Genomic DNA, 19,823 nt, shown 5'->3' with positions numbered 1-19,823 from the left:
CATTCCATGCCATCTCTGCAACTGCTACCTCGTCTCTTTACTCCCAAGTATTCCCAGCCAAAAGTTTGCAACATTTTTGTAACACTGCCTTTTTGTTCCAAATCATCCAGAACAAATTGTGCTGCTTTTTGGAATAATAATAATAATAATAATAATAATAATAATAATAATAATAATAATAATAATAATAATAATAATAATAATAATAATAATAATAATAATAATAATAATAATAATAATAATAATAATAATAATAATAATAATAATAATAATAATAATAATAATAATAATAATAATAATAATAATAATAATAATAATAATAATAATAATAATAATAATAATAATAATAATAATAATAATAATAATAATAATAATAATAATAATAATAATAATAATAATAATAATAATAATAAACACTGTTTCAGATATTAAAAGAACAGGGTCTAGACCGGAAAACACTCGCAATTGTAAAAGAGACATTGACAGACACAAAATCTAAGGTTAAATTCATGGGGGAAATCTCAGACCCTTTTCCGATCAAAACAGGAGTAAGACAGGGAGATGGGCTCTCTCCACTACTCTTCAACTGCGTCCTTGAAAAGGTAATACAGGAATGGCGCAAACAGAAGTCTGCCCTCAAGATTGACCAGCCAATCACTCTTGGTAGGGGCAAATTAGCAGTAGACTGCCTGGCATTTGCGGACGATCTGGCAATCTTAACTCGTGACGTTTCAACAGCCATAAACCAGATCAAACTCCTGAAAGAAACAGCGGAAAAAGTCGGCCTCCAAATATCGTTTGAAAAAACTGAATACATGACCTGCAGCAAAGAAGCCCCTAAATTCATGGAGACAAAATATGGCAAAATAAAACGGGTCCAGCATTTCAAATATCTCGGTGAAATAATTCAGGAGAATGGAATGGAAACAAAAGCCAATGAAGTTAGATGCCAAAAAATGGAAACTGCGTATAGACTCACCCAAAATATCTATAACAAAAAGTGTCTCTCCAAGCATGCTAAACTAAGACACTATAATACAGTTATTAAACCAGAATGCCTCTATGGATCAGAGACACTAATTTTGAACAGGAAAACTGATCTAGAAAATATTCAGAAAAAGGAATGCAAGATCATTAGAAAAATTTTAGGCCCAAAACTCGTAGATGAACAGTACCGCCTTAGAGGGAAACAGGAAATCAAACAATTTTCTAACATTCACAGCGACATCAGAAAACGCAGATTAAGATTCTTTGGACATATAAAAAGGATGAACCCAGATAGACTTACCAAGCAAATAGTTGAATTTTATGAAAACCGAAGTAAAGCTAAAACGGACACAATAAAATGGATTGGCGAAATTAAAACAGATCTCAAACTGGCAGGAATTACACCTGAAGACATCCAAAGCCGGGTTATCTTCAGAACCAAAGTTCATAAGTGGCAAGTTGACCAAGAGGAAAAACCAAAGAAGAAGACCGGAACAACATGGTCTCAAGAGAGAAAAGAAGCACACAGCAAACGAATGAAGGAAGTGTGGGCACAAAGAAAGGCAAATGCCTGTCTCTAAGTACTTTGCGTAGTCCTAATGGGCTCATTCGCAATATATATATATATAATAATAATAATAATAATAATAATAATAATAATAATAATAATAATAATAATAATAATAATAATAATAATAATAATAATAATAATAATAATAATAATAATAATAATAATTATCACCATCATCATCATCACCACCATGGGTTGTATTCAACCACATCTACCTAATTTAATGTATCTGTTATTTTTAAAACAATTTCAATGTTTATATCATATTCATCAAATTAATATAGAATTATGATGATGCGAGTCCAGAACTCTTATTACTGTCACCTGTAATGTACCTTACAAAACGTTTAATGAAAACTAACACCAAATATCATCAATTTATGACTAACTTTTTAATCTAGGTATTGCAAAAGAATATGTAAAACAGACACTAAATAACTTACAAGTTTAACATATCCATGAAGGTCCAGCAACAAATTTTCAGGTTTCAAGTCACGGTAAATGATTCCTCGAGCATGAAGATATTCAAATGCTTCAACCACACACGCTGTGATGAAACGAGTTGTATGATCATCGAAACATCCTCGATCTCTCAGAATTGTCCACACTTCTCCACCCAGGCATGCTTCCAGTAACATGTATACGTATTTAGAGTCGCGGAACGTTCGATGAAGTCTGTAACAATCCATAAATTATTTTTTAGTATTAAGAGATGGTTGAAGATGGGATGGTTAAATATTTCAAGGAACATAAATAGCTGAGCATTATTTAATTATTAATTTATGAAAGAAACAGGGAGGAAACAAAGAAGCCATGTCTGAGTCTTTCAAGGGATCATTGGTTTTGACGATAAAGACATCTCCCTTAGATATCATTATTCATTAAGGATCTCTCTGATTTGCTTCTTCTTATAAATCATTTCCATGGCCAAGATGGATGATATCCCTAGAAATCAACAGTGTCGTAAGTGACAAATTTAATGCACCCAACAGAGCCATTAGCACATACAGGTGGAGTAGCATTGGATACAGGCAGCATATATAAAGGGTTGAAAAGGTTTGAGAATTGAAATTAACATAACCAGGTTTTTTTACAATGCTGAGTGTATCATATTATTATAAGCCATACTCTGAAGCCAACAATGCAGAATTGTTGTAAGAGACATTCAGGACTATCAAAAGTGACAAAGTAGAATAATCATAAACACGTGCAGCAATCAAAACAATAATGTACCAGTTTGATTATTAGTGACATCCAATCATAGGTAGTGTTCTGGTGTGTTGTGCTTGTGTGTATGCTTTAAAGTGAATAAACAGTCTAAAGGGTACAAAGTTCTTCAGCTGTGTTTGATAGGTGAATGCAAGCAAATAAATGAACATTATATGCAAACAACTACCATGCTCTTAAGCTTAGTGATAAGGTGCTGGCAGGGACGGAATTAGGAGATTTGTCAGGGGGGACAAAGATCAGTTTGCCGCCCCTCATCCCCCGAACAACCTCCCTCTCCCTCCCCCTCCCCCTACCACTAAAATATAATACCTCCGTAAGCTATTTTTTAGATGCGGAAGTTGAAATTACACACCATATGTATACTATTAAGTTCATTTATGAGAAACACTTATAGACATACATACTTATACATATTAATACATACATTACACTTATATTGAAAAATACTTATATAATATACTTATAGATGACTAATACAAATAATTTGTTTGTAGTGCAACTCAATTGTAACTACGCACAAATTTCTTAAGTACTGTATCTCAAAATTAAATTCTTCGAGTCTTCTTATCTGCAAATGTACTGATGATGTCATCAAAGTTGATAAGGGATGCTTGTTTGTGTTCAATTGATATTATACTTAGATTAGAGAGTCTCTCCTGTCCCATTGTACTTCTCATGTAGGTTTTGATTATTTTGAGTTTGCTAAGACTTTGTTCTCCAGATGACACTGTAACTGGCAACAGTGCAGCAGTAATGTTAGGGTAGCCTTCCTCCAGTTTATTTTTATAAATAAGACTTCACATTTCTCTTGATATGGCTTCCTTTAAGTTTTCGTCAACTGATAAAGCGTGGTGCTTCAAACTTTCTATTTCCAATTTAAATTCTTCAATGTGTGATAGTACATATATCACACCCTCGCACTATATGTAGAAGTGAGAGATATTATTGTCAGTATTCGATTTATTATTATTATTATTATTATTATTATTATTATTATCAGTATTTCATTTGTATATTTTGTCATTTATATTTGTAAGCTGGGAGATATCGACATATGTAGGTATGAGTAATTTGTTTTGTACTGGGAAAACATTGCTATATTGGACTCTGGTAATTTGTATGACTCATGCGGACATCCCAGTGTTTGTTGAGATAAGCTTGTTGTGGTACTAGGAAAGTTCTATACTCATGTAAAACACCCGAGAGTTTGTTTATGTCTTGGGAGCAAGAAGAAGTTCAGGGCACGGTCTTGACAAGAGGATCACTCATGATTGGCTGGCAAGGATCAATCTCGGCGAGTCATCTGAGACCTGAGGTCTTTATATACAGCGACATCACAGCGGAAGGGAACTACAACAGACACTCGGTACGGACACGAAGGAGTGCTGACGCTGTACGAGAAGGAAGTAGTGCGGACAGACTGTACGGAAAGGAAGTAGTGCTGATACACGATACTGGAGTGACACGGCTACAATGAACTGGACTTCAAACGTTCGTGGAACATAGTCTTGTTATGCTCGTGGAAAGTGGCTGATCAACAAATTGTGGAGTGTTTACGCATTAAGTACTGTAGCACTTGTGGCGGCTTGGCATTATATGTTGGTGAAAGCTATCTCAGACTTTCCATAATTTATGTTCAGGATCGACAAGTGTGTGTTACTCAAATGTATATATCTTTACAACAAGTGTTTAAGTCTGTGAACACAGTATTACGTGGTACAGTATCTGTGTGATGTTATAACTGCCGATTATGAGAATCGACAAGTCGTATTGATACAGAGACAGTGAAGTGTATTTATCTACATATATGCACATTGTTCATCGGACTATCTACAAATGGTAGCTTAGTTCTCGCTTTCATTTTCCCACTGTTTTCATTATTGTTGTTGTTGTAAATATGGAGTCTTTCAGCAATCTTTTGTGTGTGTGTTATATGTATAATTGTGTGTAATTGTATGCACGGATTTTGTTAAGAATATAGTTAGCTATTTTAGAATCAGTGGAGTTATTGATGAACCTAGGTGCAGTTCCTATCTATTTAGTTGTTTTCAGGAGGTTAGGTAAGGCCTGGAGCAGATGTACCAGTACGCAGCATTATGTACACGCCCTGGGATATAAAGAATTATCATGCTCTATCAACATTCGAGGGATCCATTCTGGTGAACTCTGGCGCCCATACTACGGACATTTCGATTAAATATTTTTAAAGTTAAGAACTTCATTTTGATCTGTATTGAATCAGATTTACACTCTAAATTGAGGATAATTATGTCCACCTTTTCAATACAAATACAATGCGACGTCATTAACACATCACAAATTTATTACCTTTCCAAAAATTGGACTGGTTTCGGCATTATTTGTATGCCATCATCAGCCATAGGAAACTTTGTGACAAGGCTTAAGTACAATATTAACATAACATACAACATGAATATATATAAAAATTGACCATATTCTTACATAACTATTAAAAATTTTTTTGATGTAGTCCTTAAAACTTAAGTTTAAAATTGCTAGCATATTATATGCAACATGTTATGACTTATTACTTCTATACAATTTTTGACTAAAAAAATTTAACTGGATGCTAAATCAGCATTTTGTAATATTTAAAGAACCCAACAAAGTTTTAACTTCAGTCAAAAATTGTATAGAAGTAATAAGTCATAATATGTTGCATATAATATGCTACCAATTTTAAACTTAAGGTTTAAGGACTACACCAAAAAAATTTTTTTAAAATAGTTATGTAAGAATATGGTTAATTTTTATATATATTCATGTTGTATGTTATGTTAATATTGCACTTAAGCCTTGTCACAAAGTTTCCTATGGCTGATGATGGCATACAAATAATGCCAAAACCGGTCCCAATTTTTTGAAAGGTAATAAATTTGTGATGTGTTAATGACGTCGCATTGTATTTGTATTGAAAAGGTGGACATAATTATCCTCAATTTATAGTGTAAATATTTTTATTAATTTAATTTATTTCAATTTTATTTATTCGGTTATTTATTTATATATTTTATTATTATTTATGGGCATTCACAAATTATTACAAATGTTGAGATAAGCAGTGCAGATATTTGCTAATTCTTCTGGTTTCATTTTTACATCTTTTGTTTGCATTTCTTTAATTCGAACTCCAATAAAAAATCCAAACTTGCTGTTTATTTGTCCATAGCCTTAAACTTGTCACTGAGTTCCGTAATAATCTGGTCAATAACCTCTTCATTGCCACACAGCTCATAAGATATTTTTTTCTTTTTTCTTTGTCTTTTTTCTGATACCTCAGATGGTAGATCACTCATTCTTGCTAAGAATTTACCCTCAGTAATGGCCTCAGATGGAGCAAACTCTCTGCAAAACAAGAGCATTAAAAAACCTTGAAGGTTCCGGGCAGTCAAATCTACTGTTACATTTTTTCTTTGCAGAAACTCATTGACATGATTGTCTTTTTGAACAAAGCATGCCAAAAATATGTGAAAACGATGAATTCAAGTTTCCCAATATTTTTCAAAAGGGAGCTGGCCTCACTCTTTGAGGTGTTGAGAGATCATGGTTTTTAAGTTCCTCTAGAGCCTGCACAACTTTACCGTAATGTTTATACACAGCTTTGACCACATCTAATCTTGAAGACCAACTTGTATTCCTTTCAGGTTTCAATGTCAGTGGCACATATTTTTGGAGAACTTCCCAGCGTGAAGTTGAAGCCGCAAAAAAGAATACATATTGTTCAAAGTTCCAAAAAAATTCTGAGCCTCAATAGTAGCACTGGCTGCATTAGCACCAACTAAATTGCGGGAGTGAGCAGCACATGGGACAAAATATGCTAGCTTGTTTTCCTGAAGTAGTCTGGACTGAACTCCTTTATACTTCGCGGCCATATTTGCACCATTGTCGTAGGATTGGCCTCTACAGTTCTCTAAGTTTAGTCCATCTTTGTCTAATTTTTTTAGGATTTCTTGGCTGAGACATTCACCTGTTTTGTCACTAACTGGGAAAAAAATCAATAAAACTTTCTTCTACCTCCAATGTATTTGTTTTGACGTAACGAACTATTTCAGTCATTTGCTCACTGTGGCTGATATCCCGGAGTGCAGTCAAATATTAAGGAATAATATTTCGCATCCAAAATGTCTTGTATTATCTTTTGCCTTATGTTATTGCTAATAATTTCAAGGAACTCATCTTTGTATTTTATGTGAGAAATGTGAGATTTGCCCTTTCTTATGCCGCTCAATATGTTGTAGGAGAGGGACATTGTAATGCGATATAAGTACTACTGTGTTCAAGAAATTTCCACTGGATGGGTCGCTGAACTTACAGTCTTCTTTAGTTCCTCGGAATGGACTCCCTTGCTTTGCTAGGAACAGAATACCGCCTTCCAGTGAGACTCTTCTTGATTGATCTGGTTTTGGAGTTTTGTATCAATACCTCCCTTTCCTAAACAAGATTCTAAAACTTTCTACGATCAAAAGCAAAGTTTGTGGTTGGATGAATTTTCATGTTCGGGCAATTTTTCACTGAGTTTTCTCCAATTATTTATGTCCTTTTTCTTTAGCTAAGGAAGACACTTGATTTGATGCTAAGTGTGAAAACAGCCTGAAGGGAACACAATATAGACCTTTCTTACTTTCACTATAGCCTAACCATGATCTCTTTACCTTTTCTCCATTTTTGAGAACTTTATGAAACCAATCTTTGCTTAAGTTACGTCCTTCTCTGTTGCTATTACTTAAATTTGGCTCAATAAGATTTTCAAAGCTCATTTTTGTTATGTAACACCTTTCAGAATCTGAAAATCTCTGTGGCCATGAACCAGGATCCCTAAAATCAAAGGAAAACTCGGACGTTTCTTGATGACCAGTTGTAGGGTCTTTACTAGTAGGACTGAGTTTCTTGCAAAGTTCGACATGCTGCGTGTCTTCCTCTCCAGCTTCAGCGTCATCTAAAATATTAAAAGCCGGGATTAAAATACAATCAGTAATATGATATATTACAAAATGAAGTATTAAAAAAATTGTCGTAAAGTCCGAAAAGGCACAATTAATTCATCTCTTCCCTAATGTGCTATAATTTAATTATTGAAATAAAAATGAATTGTTATTTACCTGATTTTTCTTTTGAGCCTTCATCTTCATTAACATTAGGTTTTAAAAATATGCTTCTAATTTTGGTGTTTGTGACAGCACATCGCTTTCTTTCTTCCTTTTCTTCTTTGGCAAATTTTCTATACTCGGCTCCACTGAGACATTTTCTGCCATCCATAATTTGGAAACTAATAAAAATGCAGCTCAAAGTGTAACAACAGTGTAAGCAGGCTATGTGTGTAGCCGTCGATAACGACAACGAGGACTGCAGGTGTCTGTTTAGTTTACTGTTTATTGGAAGCAAAAGGGAGCATGGGGAAAAAGGGGGTGAGGTAGGTGAGATGCTCGCGCATCGCGTCAAGTTCGGACTGTTTTCGAGTCCCCGAGCCCACTGCCGAGCGCTCAAGGCTACTAATTATTCATATCAGTATTAGGCATAACAGTATAAGACTCCCTCAAGACCCATGAATTACGTTAATTCTTGTGTCGTGTCTTATAATGAAGAAAATAACTTGGTATACAGTGTCAGTGTAATAAAGTTGATGAATTGGGCAACAACATTAAATAAAATTGAACGATATTAATTGTGGCATTATTATTTTAAAAAATTGAATAACTAATTATTTTTTAATACACTTTTCAAATTTTTCCACCCCCTTGAAATCTGCCGCCCGGGGCACGTGCTCCCGCTGCCCCGCCCTAGTTCTGGCCCTGGATGCTGGTGTGTTGTGTGAGCTTATGAGAATTGGAAGTAATTGTGTAAAAGTAATTGTATTACCTTGTAATGAAAATGCTTAGTAATTTTTACTTGTAATTGTTACATTTTACAAAATGTAATTTTTCCTTATAATTTACTTCTTTAAATTAATTATAATCATTATATTCTAGTAACCGGTATACATCACATGGAAGCAAAAATAGGGGGGAAAATTCAATGATGATGATAAAGATAACTTGTTCACTTCTAATACAGCAGAACCAGCAGCTTCACCAGTGCTGGATGAGGTACTTTCTTACTTCTACGTTAAATCCAAAGGCATCATACTTATTCTACAATATCAATCACTACTGGGGATCCTCTTAAATTAAACACCAGCAGACCTATTCCTTCAGGAGTCCATGTAGAGCATTTTTTCACTAAATGCAAGGATTGAAGACTTAAGTTCTGTGAAGTAATTGTAATTGCAATTGAGTAAAATATTTCCCAAGTAACTGTAAATCAGCCCAGTTATATTTTTCATATACCATACTTTTCCCATCACTGGAGGTTAATCATCAGATTGATGAGCTAAATAATATTTAGTTTCATCAGGAAGATGACACTAATATAGAAGAAGCTGTTTTAATTGAGGAGATTACTGTTAATCCTAAGAAGATTGCTGAAGAGGAGCAGCACAGTATTTCAGTACCTGAAGCCACTAGTAATAAGGGAGTCCCCTTAACCAATAAAAATAGCCTGAAGGAGACTCAAACAGATAAACAGAAACCAAAGAAGATACCCAACAAGAATCTGAGAGGAAACTTATAATAATGAAATCTGGATATGTGAAGAAGATAACCCTTGTCTTGGAAGAAAATGTCAGAATCAGTACATTACCTTAAGTGAAGAGGAAAGAACAGTAAATTTTATCAATGTTTGTGGGAGAAATTACTAAATGGAACATTTACATTTACCTTAATCATGTAGTTACTTTCTGAAATGTTAATGAGACTGTTCATTCATTATTGTAGAACTCATTTTTATCTAATAATTACCAGTACCAATCATTTTAAGAAGTTTGCGGCAAGCTCAAAATTATTTTATAACTCAAATCAGTGTCTTCTCAGACTGCCTAACAACAAAATATCCTAACCTCTGGACCTACAATTACAATAGGATGAAATCTGACCTCTGCACCTGTCGTATTAACAACGTAACTTGTCTGATGACAAAACAGTTTTATCTCCTGTAAAATTACATTTCTATCACTTAAGACAATCTGGCTTTCTAGGGATGATATCATCTCAAAAGTATTTTAAAGCTGTACTTTTAACTAAACATATTACTTACACTATTTAAAAATTCCTCTATGATCATCTGAAAAGGACAGTCATTTGTTTACCTTTAAAAGTTAGTACCCAACTCATGCATGGACAATGGTTATACGCTAAAGGACCACATCAATAAAGGAAATTTTAAACATATATTAGGATCAGACTGTGACCAATGTTCTCTTACTCAGGTGAAAAGTATTTCCTATCTCTTTCTGAACAAAACTGGAATATTTATTCTAAGTATCATAAAACAGAATGTAGACAAATATTATGTGATCCACATTTATGGTCCCAAAGTTGGATGTGCTAAAGAGCTTCTTGAGAAACTTGGAATAACATACAGACTGTAGAAACAGTCTCATAATGGAAGGTTTTAATGTCCAGGTCGGTTTACAAAGAACAGTATATGAAACCGTATTGGGTCCTCATGGGATGGGAAATAGGAATGTGGAAGGTGAATATTTTTTATAGATCTATGCATGAGAAACAGCTTTGTCATAAACAACTCTTGGTTCAAGAAAGGGGACTCTCACAATAGCATGCAATATCACTGGGGTGACTAAAGTGGTAGCGATTGATTACATTTAACAGACCATGAGATATGGAAAATTTTGTAAACGATATAAAAGTCATTTCAAGTGAAAGTTTGGATGAAGACAATGGATTATTAGTAGCTGATGTGAGAAAGAAACAACCATATAAAGTCAAAAAAAAACAAAAAAAAAAAAAACAAGGATAAACACATGACATCTTTCTGAACCAAATGTAAGAAAATAATTTTTCAAGAAAATATGCAAATGCTTCTAGGGGATGATATCAAGTCTGTCAGTGAAGAATGGAACACACTCAAGGAGACAATAATTGAAAGAGAGAGTTTAATAAGATAGTTTGCTTGGTTATGAGCAGGAAATCTGAAAAGATTCATCTCCAAATTGGTAGGCTACTGACAACATAGACATCACGAACATTTTCAAATACTTAGGAAACAGGAAATTGGCATTAGAATACAAGAACCATCACAATTCCACTGCTCTGTTAACTATATCTTGTGGGAAGGTTCTTTTTCCCTGGATTCCAAAATTACAATGTATCAGTCCTGTTTAGAACCAGTTTTGACCTATGGACTTGAAGTAGCTACCATGGACAGTGCCAGACAACAGTAGACTCCAAGCAACTGAAATTAAGTTTTTTCAGATCTTGTTTACAGAAAACCAGAAGAGACAAAATATGAAGAAGAGACAAAATATGAAACTAGGAAATTTGCCTACAGCTTTGTTTGGGAAGGAGTTTGTTGGATACTTTAGAACTGTGAGGACTGAAGTGGTGTGGTCATATGAAAAGAATTGCCCATAGTAAGCTCTGAAGGATGTATTTTGATCAGAATATTCCAGGCAAAAGACCATGAGGAAGAACTAGAGACGTATGAGGAAAGCAAATCTGTAGAGACTTAGCCTAGAGAGATAAAGGATGGGAACAAAAATTGGAACAGCAAATATGGTTGGATCAAATAAATTGGAAGAGGGCTCATTTATACCTGTACCCAGCTTGCTGGAGTGGAGAAATGGTGATGATGATGATGATGACGACAATGATGATGATGATGTTGCAATGAATGACAATGGTAAAATGTGCTTTTGTTTCAAACATTGGATAAGAGTCAGACAATTCATGTTCACTGTACACAAAATATCATTCATAGGAAAACACAACCTAACTGACTCACCTGCATATAAAAGGACTACGACAGCTCATCATGATACTCTTCTCACTGTACACATGTTCTTGTTGCTGAGTATCCACAATATGCTGTTTCTTGAGGCACTTGAGAGCAAAGGTCAGGCTCTTGTCATACAGGTACTGCACCAATTCAACACGCCCAAAGCCACCAACACCTAACGTTGCTATTACATCCAAGTCATCTAAACGGATGTAGTCATACTCTGAAGGTCAAACATTTCAACATTTTTATTAGCAATTTTCATAATAAAACAATGTAGTTATGACACAACAGAAAGCTCTTTTTCATGCCAAGTGTTCCAAGAATGATAATGTGAATTACAAAAGGAAAGATTGCACTCTAAATTGAGTGAACATACCCTTGGTTAAAATCCTCACAGGAAACAGAAAAAACATTCACCGATACTTGTATCTCCCTATGTGTCAAAAATGTAGACCAGAAATGTTATAGTGCTAATAGGATTGGAAACATCCAAGGTGTCATATAGGAATCAAGACAGAAAGTACTACCAATGAGGAAGCGTTAAAAGAAGTGTGAGGAAAAGCAAAAACTTGGTTGATGTAAGTAGATGGAGTTCAGTGTCAACACAAGAATCTCTTGCAAAACATCTTGGAAGGAGAAGTTCCAAGATGCTTTACTTTTATAGGTCAACTCTTGAAAGATACTAGCTTATTGTACATTAACAATGACATCAAGAAGATTTTAGCAGACTGTCAGTTGTGATCAAAGATGATAATGGTGGTGATGATTTGGTTCTATATCTTAAAGTTCTAGAAAACCAAAAATAATAATGGCTTCAAAATGATCAAAAACACATTGAAGAGAACAGAGCACCTTGTAAGGATTCCAGAAAGGACAAAATCACCAAAGTTTAGCATAAAAAAATGCTAATTAGGTGCGTCACAAAGTAAAGGTGACCGAATGTCACATAGCCAGTTCTACACTTCTAGAGCATCAGCCGAGCACATTTAATGCCCCAGTAATGATTTAGAAATGGTCCTGAAGATGTGTAAATTTTTATAAATTAAGAAATAAAATGTCAGAGATAACATTTTAAACCCATACTGATTAGGTACTTTTAGTTCACTAATCCCTATCATGCAGTATATATTGTATGTCAAAACTTGCAGCCATTGCCCAGACAAAGCCCCGTTCAAATTTTTACATGTGGTGGTAGACAATTATCTCCTCTAGTGCACTGTTACTGCATTATGCTTTGAATGGAGGCTTGCAGTGGTGTCTCAATGGCGTTCTTTAGCCAACTAATGAGCCAGCTGCTACACTACGATGAAATGCTGGTTATTTCACAATTGAAATTCCCTTGTGGGTATGGTCAGTGCAATAGGTCTACAGTACCATCTGCCCGTCGTAAGAGGTGATGGAAAGGGGAATCTCATCTTTGGAGTGAGGATTGGTGACCACAGGACTCCTACCTGATTCTGCGTTGCTTTCACTTACTCATACTTTGTTCATCACTTTCCTATCTGGCCTCCCTTCATCAACACTTGTTCTTTCCTGACCCTGATGTTTTATGTTTGCAAGGCCTAGGGAGTATTTCATTTTCATATCCTTTGTGGCACTTTCCTTTCCTCTTCAAATATGGTCATTTTTTGAAGGGTAGGACTTCTTTCTCTTTTTTTCCTGTGATTAGTGTTAAGAGACCACAATTGTCCATTTGTACTTCCTCTTAAAACCATCACCACCTCATGATAGAAATATCTTGAATATGGATAGAAATATACGGTATTGTGTGAGTGTGTGTTCTAATGCCCTGGCACTATTGTACGTATACATTGGCTGTGATGATGGGGCAGTTTGCAATCTTAATTTATTTGTGCACAACATCTTTGGTCAAGGAGTTTGTTACTCGTGGATTCAGGGGCAAAGATCATTACATGAGTGTGATAACTGCATGTTGTATAATGTGATGATGATGAAGACGATGATGATGTTGATAATGAGGTAGGGAGAGGGTGAAACCCAGTATCGGCGCATAGCCTACTCCTATCGAATAATATCAAGGGGTCTGCTTACGGCTTAATGCACCCATCTGACAGACGAATCTGATCAACAGTGTCATATGCCCTCTCTGCATGTGAGACCATGGAGAGATTTGGAATTGAACCAAGGCTTTTGGCACATAATATAGTGATTAGGCATTGTATTCCACTACTTCTTCTACCCTCCCGGCCAACATTCTGATCGTGAACACTATTTCCATCGTTGGGACTCGAACCGACTAACTATAGTGTCTTTAATGAATATGGCCATCGGGCAGGCTTTTATAAAATATCTTGTTAATAACACCAGTTTGAAATACATAGTATGTAGTGAGTCCTAGAGGTTGAAAGTATTACGAACATGATTTGTATTGTTATGAGCTCGAGTGACCCTAAGCCCTCTTGTAGCCTTCTTCGGTACTTCCTAGAAGGGATGAGTGAATCAGGCCGGTGACCTCCCACCCGGCCTGGGGGCTTTCGTGTGGTTTTCCCATGGGTCTTCTGAAACGCGAAACTGAAATGTTCCTTTTCTAGCCACATTCCCAAGATTCTAGCACTTTATCACTAGGATATAAAGGCAGGCTCACCACAAACAGTCATTGTAGAGGAGCGAGACAGCAGTAGTATTGGCTGTCGCCAGAGTGTTGTGTCAGTGTCAATAGTATTGGAGTGTGGTTGTCTGTACTCTGTGGAGCTGGAGAACTGTGGTGGTTGTTGGAGTGGGTGAGCAGTAGCAGTTCATGTCGAGGATGACGTCGTTGAGTGTGTTGGAGAAGTACGACAGAAAGTAATGTTTAAGAATGGTCGCTGTTGTTTTGTGGTGCTTGCCGAGCAATATATGCTGAGTAGTTCACTGTGTGGATTGGTCATGTGAAATAATTGCATGAGTTACGGGACTTCAATGGAGTCAAGCCAAGGAACAGTCGTTTTGCGTCGTGATTACTAATAGACTCTCGGTTAGAATCTTTGTGCCTTATGCTGCTGACTGGAGTGACCGAGGTAGTGAGGCAAAGTATCAGTCACTACTGATCTGCATTTAGGGCAGTCGCCCAGGTGGCAGATTCCCTATCTGTTGTTTTCCTAGCCTTTTCTTAAATGATTGCAAAGAAATTGGAAATTTATTGAACATCTCCCTTGGTAAGTTATTCCAATCCCTAACTCCCCTTCTTATAAACGAATATTTGCCCCAATTTGTCCTCTTGAATTCCAATTTTATCTTCATATTGTGATCTTTCCTACTTTTAAAGACACCATCCAAACTTATTTGTCTACTGATGTCCTCCCACGCCATTTCTCCACTGACAGCTCGGAACATACCACTTATAATACCAATACCACTTAGTTGAGCAGCTCGTCTCCTTTCTCCCAAGTCTTCTCAGCCCAAACTTTGCAACATTTTTGTAATGCTACTCTTTTGCCGGAAATTGCCCAGAACAAATCGAGTTGCTTTTCTTTGGATTTTTTCCAGTTCCTGAATCAAGTAATCCTGGTAAGGGTCCCATACACTGGAATCATACTCTAGTTGGGGTCTCACCAGAGACAAATATGCTTTCCCCTTTACATCCTTACTACAACCCCTAAATACTCTCATAACCATGTGCAGAGATCAGTACCCTTTATTTACAATCATATTTATGTGATTACCCCAATGAAGATCTTTCCTTATATTAATACCTAGGTATTTACAATGATCTCCAAAGGGAACTTTCACCCCATCAATGCAGTAATTAAAACTGAGAAGACTTTTCCTATTTGTGAAACTTACAACCTGACTTTTATCCCCGTTTATCATCATACCATTGCTTATTGTCCATCTCACCACATTATCGAGGTCATTTTGCAGTTGCTCACAATCTTGTAACTTATTTATTACTCTGTAGAGAATAACATCATCTGCGAAAAGCCTTATGTCTGATTCCACTTCTTTACACATATCATTGATATATATAAGAAAACATAAAGGTCCAATAATAGTGCCTTGAGGAATTCCCCTCTTAATTTTTACAGGGACAGATAAAGCTTCACCTACTCTAATTCTCTGATTCTCTGAGTTCTATTTTCTAGAAACAGAGCCACCCATTCCATCACTCTTTTGTCAAGTCCAATTGCACTCATTTTTGCCAGTAGTCTCCCATGATCTACCCTATCAAATGCCTTAGACAGGTCAATCGCGATACAGTCCAATTGACCTCCTGAATCCAGGATATCTGCTATATCTTGCTGGAATCCTACAAGTTGGGCTTCAGTGGAATAACCTTTCCTAAACCCAAACTACCTTCTATCAACCCAGTTATTAATTTTGCAAACATGTCTTATATAATCAGAAAGAATGCTTTCCCAAAGCTTACATACAATGCATGTCAAAATGACTGGCCTGTAAATTTCAGCTTTATGCCTATCACCCTTTCCTTTATATACAGGGTCTACTATAGGAACTCTCCATTCATTTGGTAAAGTTCCTTCATGCAAACAATAATCAGACAAGTACTTCAGATATGGTACTATATCCAAACCCATTGTCTTTAGTATATCCCCAGAAATCTTATCAATTCCAACTGCTTTTCTAGTTTTCAACTTTTGTATCTTACTGGAAATGTCATTGCTGTCATAGGTATATTTTAATACTTCATTAGTATTAGTCACCTCCTCTATCTGGACATTATCCTTGTAACCAATAATCTTTACATACTGCTGACTGAATACTTCTGCCTTTTGAAGATCCTCGCATACACACTCCCCTTGGTCATTAATGATTCCTGGAATGTCCTTCTTGGAACCTGTTTCTACCTTAAAGCACCTATACATACTCTTCCATTTTTCACTAAAATTAGTGTGGCCACCAATTGAAAGTAAAAGGTGAGATGTCAATCAAGATTACAGAAGGGGCCAATATTCCAGGTAAAGTTGGAAATGTGATGCGAGGACTAACTACTTTGTACGTAGCTTGTCATCCATTCTCAAATATAATTGTGTGTTTGTACTAAATGGGCCATTCTACATTAAGTTAGATCGATAAAACAGACTGTGTTTTATTTGTGACAGTATTATTGATGTGGGGAATTACCTTGTTCACTGTCAGTATAGATACTGAAGGAGCTGGACGGTCTAGAGATCCCTCTACTCTGGTCACCATAGTCTTTCTCATGCAGCTCACTAAGATCACCAATCAGCTGAATGAAAGAATCTCGATCAAGGGTAAGGCACTCCACTCCTGGAGGTAGGGCAATGACACTAGCAGTCCGACAATCTTCCTTGAGAAGCGCTTGCTCTCCAAAATAATCTCCTCGCTGCAGTGTTCGGATATCTTCTTCCTCGTGTCGTCCTGGCAGTCTCTGTGTTACCTTAACACTGCCAGTGCTGATGATGAAGAACGTGTCACCACTTGCTCCTTGACGGATTATGTGTGCACCTGCTGGATAGAATTCCTATGACAGAAATACAGTATTCAAATGTTAACAAACAACTTACATGATATTTGTAAGAAGACAGTGTCACTTTATTAAAGTTAATTATTTAAATATAACCACCATATTTAATATGCAATACTCTATGGTTATAAGTGGAAATATTGTTTTAAATGCAGTTTTTAAATCCAATAAAATAATGAAATAAGTTACCTCCTCAGTCCGTATGTAGCATATGCTCTACATGTGGTTTTGTCTACTTACAATAAAACAAAATAATTTAAGGAAAAAAGTAATACCGGTAATGGTAGGAAAGTCAACTCTGAGTCCTGATGTAGCATATGTGCTACACGAATAAAACAACTTAGTGAAACACACTAATTTTCTATGGTGAATTTTTAAAAATTATTTGAGCAAAATATAATGCATTGAATGCATCAACAGGCTCGGAACTGAAGAGGGTAATCCGATAATAGTACAATATTTGCACTTACTGAACTACGTGTTATAAATCACAACTGAAATATTGTAATGTTAATTGGTTTTCAGTTAGATGCTTCGCTTACCAAATTGTATTATACAATTCCTGTATATGAGCCTTTGGCTTGTTGGAATTATAATATAATATAATATAATATAATATAATATAATATAATATAATATAATATAATATAATATAATATAATATAATATAATGTAATATATGTATGAGGCAGGATTGTTTCTCTCTAAAGCCACCTTCTCATGTTTATAATGGATTGGTGGAGCACCCAAGCTCAGATTAGGATTTGGCCGAGTGTTTGAGGCTGGAAAGAACAACAACAAGCCCGTTGTGTTTCTGGGGTAATGTTAAGAGCTATGCAATTTAATAGAATCTTCCTCACAATGTGTACACTAGCTAACCCGTAGCAAAGCACGGGTACATCATCTAGTACTAAATAATTTTCTGAATCATTATCATCGAATAATTTTTTCTAATATTACGAATTTGCTACTTGCCTCTGGTCCTCCACTGCTGATCGCAAGCTCTTTTCTAGAACATATTTAGTGGTAGATGTAAACAAAATTCATTGCAACCCTGTTATTCGATCACCACCTTGTCGAAAAACAAACAATTTCTCTCGACCAGTTCAAGAAAGCTGTTGGTCCCCATTCACACTGTACAGGTATTTGGTAGCGAATACCACTGGTGTATGCTGGGATCAAGACGTCGGCTACTACTAGACAGGTTACCCCCTTTTTGATAGTTGGTTTAGTGAACGTGAAGTCTTCAGCGTTTTGAGTTGCAGCCAATAGCCAACAGAGAAGCCTGCTGTATTGTCAAGACTGCTTCGCAAGCTACTGCCCTGGTCTCTGCCATTGCCAATACTCAACATCTGATCAGTGGAGATAGTAGCCAAGGTTTAGCAAATTAAAGTCCGGCTTTGTGGCTAAATGGATGGAATGCTTGTCTTTGGTCTGATAGCCCCGGTTCAATTTTCAGAATCAACCCCCTCATACTGTTAATTCCCTTGGCTTTGGGACTGGGTGCTTATTATGTCTTCGCCATTCACTTTATCCTCATTAGGTCATCACCAAGCCTATACAGATGCCATGCATCATTATTATATGAAACAAACATGTAGAATTTTATGGAGGTCGTACCCATCATTCACTGATAAATTAGCTTCCTCGGGAGGTCAATGGTGGTGTCCGACCCATGATCACGGGTATCGATTCCAACCAACAAAAGAGAACACTAAACCTGAGAGAATGCATTTCATTTGGCAGATCTACCTATAAGAAGAAAACTATTATTACTCGAATAACAGCAGCCCTGCAGTGTCTTCCCGCAAGAATGAGGAAGTGAACAAGAGTGAAATACCATCGCTCTGTTATCTATGAGTATGAGGTGAGGAAGTTTATACGATGAGTAATGTATGGTTGATAGCAGTGGCGATCTGGAGGAACGAAGCTATCAGCCTATCACCCCGGTCCCAGCACCTATCGGACATACGTCAGCAAGCCGCTTGAGGTGGGCCGAGGGGAGAGGGACGCAGAGTCTAGGCTGCAATATGTCTCCGATGCCTGGCTCTCAGAAATATGCGCGACGTTGTTCTTTCCGCTTTCAAGTTTTGTAAATGGAACAATCTACCAGATGCTTATATTATAATGTGCTTTAGACTTCCATCATTCTCATTTGAGGTTTGGGCTTCACCGATAGTCTTGGTAGCCTTCGCCACTGGCGAATACTGGAAGACGTGGGTCTGAATACCTCTGGGCTCCCGTATCGTGGAAGCCTGTCAAGCAGTGCGTGCTACATCAGGCATTTTTGATTGTGTTCGACCCGTATTCAGGCAGGAGGAGGCCACTTTGATTATTTCATCTGATACGTGAACAGAGTGTTCCAGCTGGCGTTACAGATCTATTCAGTGCAGCAGTGATCAGAGTGTCGGAATACACTAAGCTTAATAAAGGTCGGATTGCTCTGTAAATATGCACTTCCGGACCCATTTTTCTTTTCTTTGCGTAGTTCATGAAACAATCAACATTTAACAGTAAGGTGCTCATATTTCGATACAACATAACATCAGATTTCTCGTAAAGAAGCAGATGGTGATGACAATACGCACATTAGTCAAATCATTATTGAACACATATTATTGTGGATATCTTTAATGTGCTTGTACCGTAATGAAACAGAAATTGGAATCAAAATTGGCGGGAGAAAGATAAATAACCTTAGATATGCGGATGAAGTCCCCCTTACGGCAGAAAGTG

General features: G+C 36.3%; 1 protein-coding gene across 1 annotated transcript in view; it reads right to left on the bottom strand.

Moving 5' to 3' along the window:
- LOC136878905 (cGMP-dependent protein kinase, isozyme 1) overlaps positions 1-19,823 on the bottom strand; it is a 759,217-nt gene that overhangs the window by 35,153 nt on the left and 704,241 nt on the right. The window contains exons 8-10 of the mRNA XM_067152503.2: positions 16,724-17,084; positions 11,645-11,861; positions 2,002-2,233 (exon numbers count right to left, since the gene is read on the bottom strand). Coding sequence (XP_067008604.2) covers positions 2,002-2,233; positions 11,645-11,861; positions 16,724-17,084 — 810 coding nt within the window. The remainder of the gene's footprint in view (positions 1-2,001; positions 2,234-11,644; positions 11,862-16,723; positions 17,085-19,823) is intronic.

Source organism: Anabrus simplex, chromosome 8 (assembly GCF_040414725.1).
Source record: "Anabrus simplex isolate iqAnaSimp1 chromosome 8, ASM4041472v1, whole genome shotgun sequence".
In the NCBI taxonomy this organism is placed as follows: domain Eukaryota; kingdom Metazoa; phylum Arthropoda; class Insecta; order Orthoptera; family Tettigoniidae; genus Anabrus; species Anabrus simplex.
The sequence above is the reverse complement of the archived record's forward strand: the minus strand, read 5'-3'. Positions and strand labels throughout refer to the sequence as shown.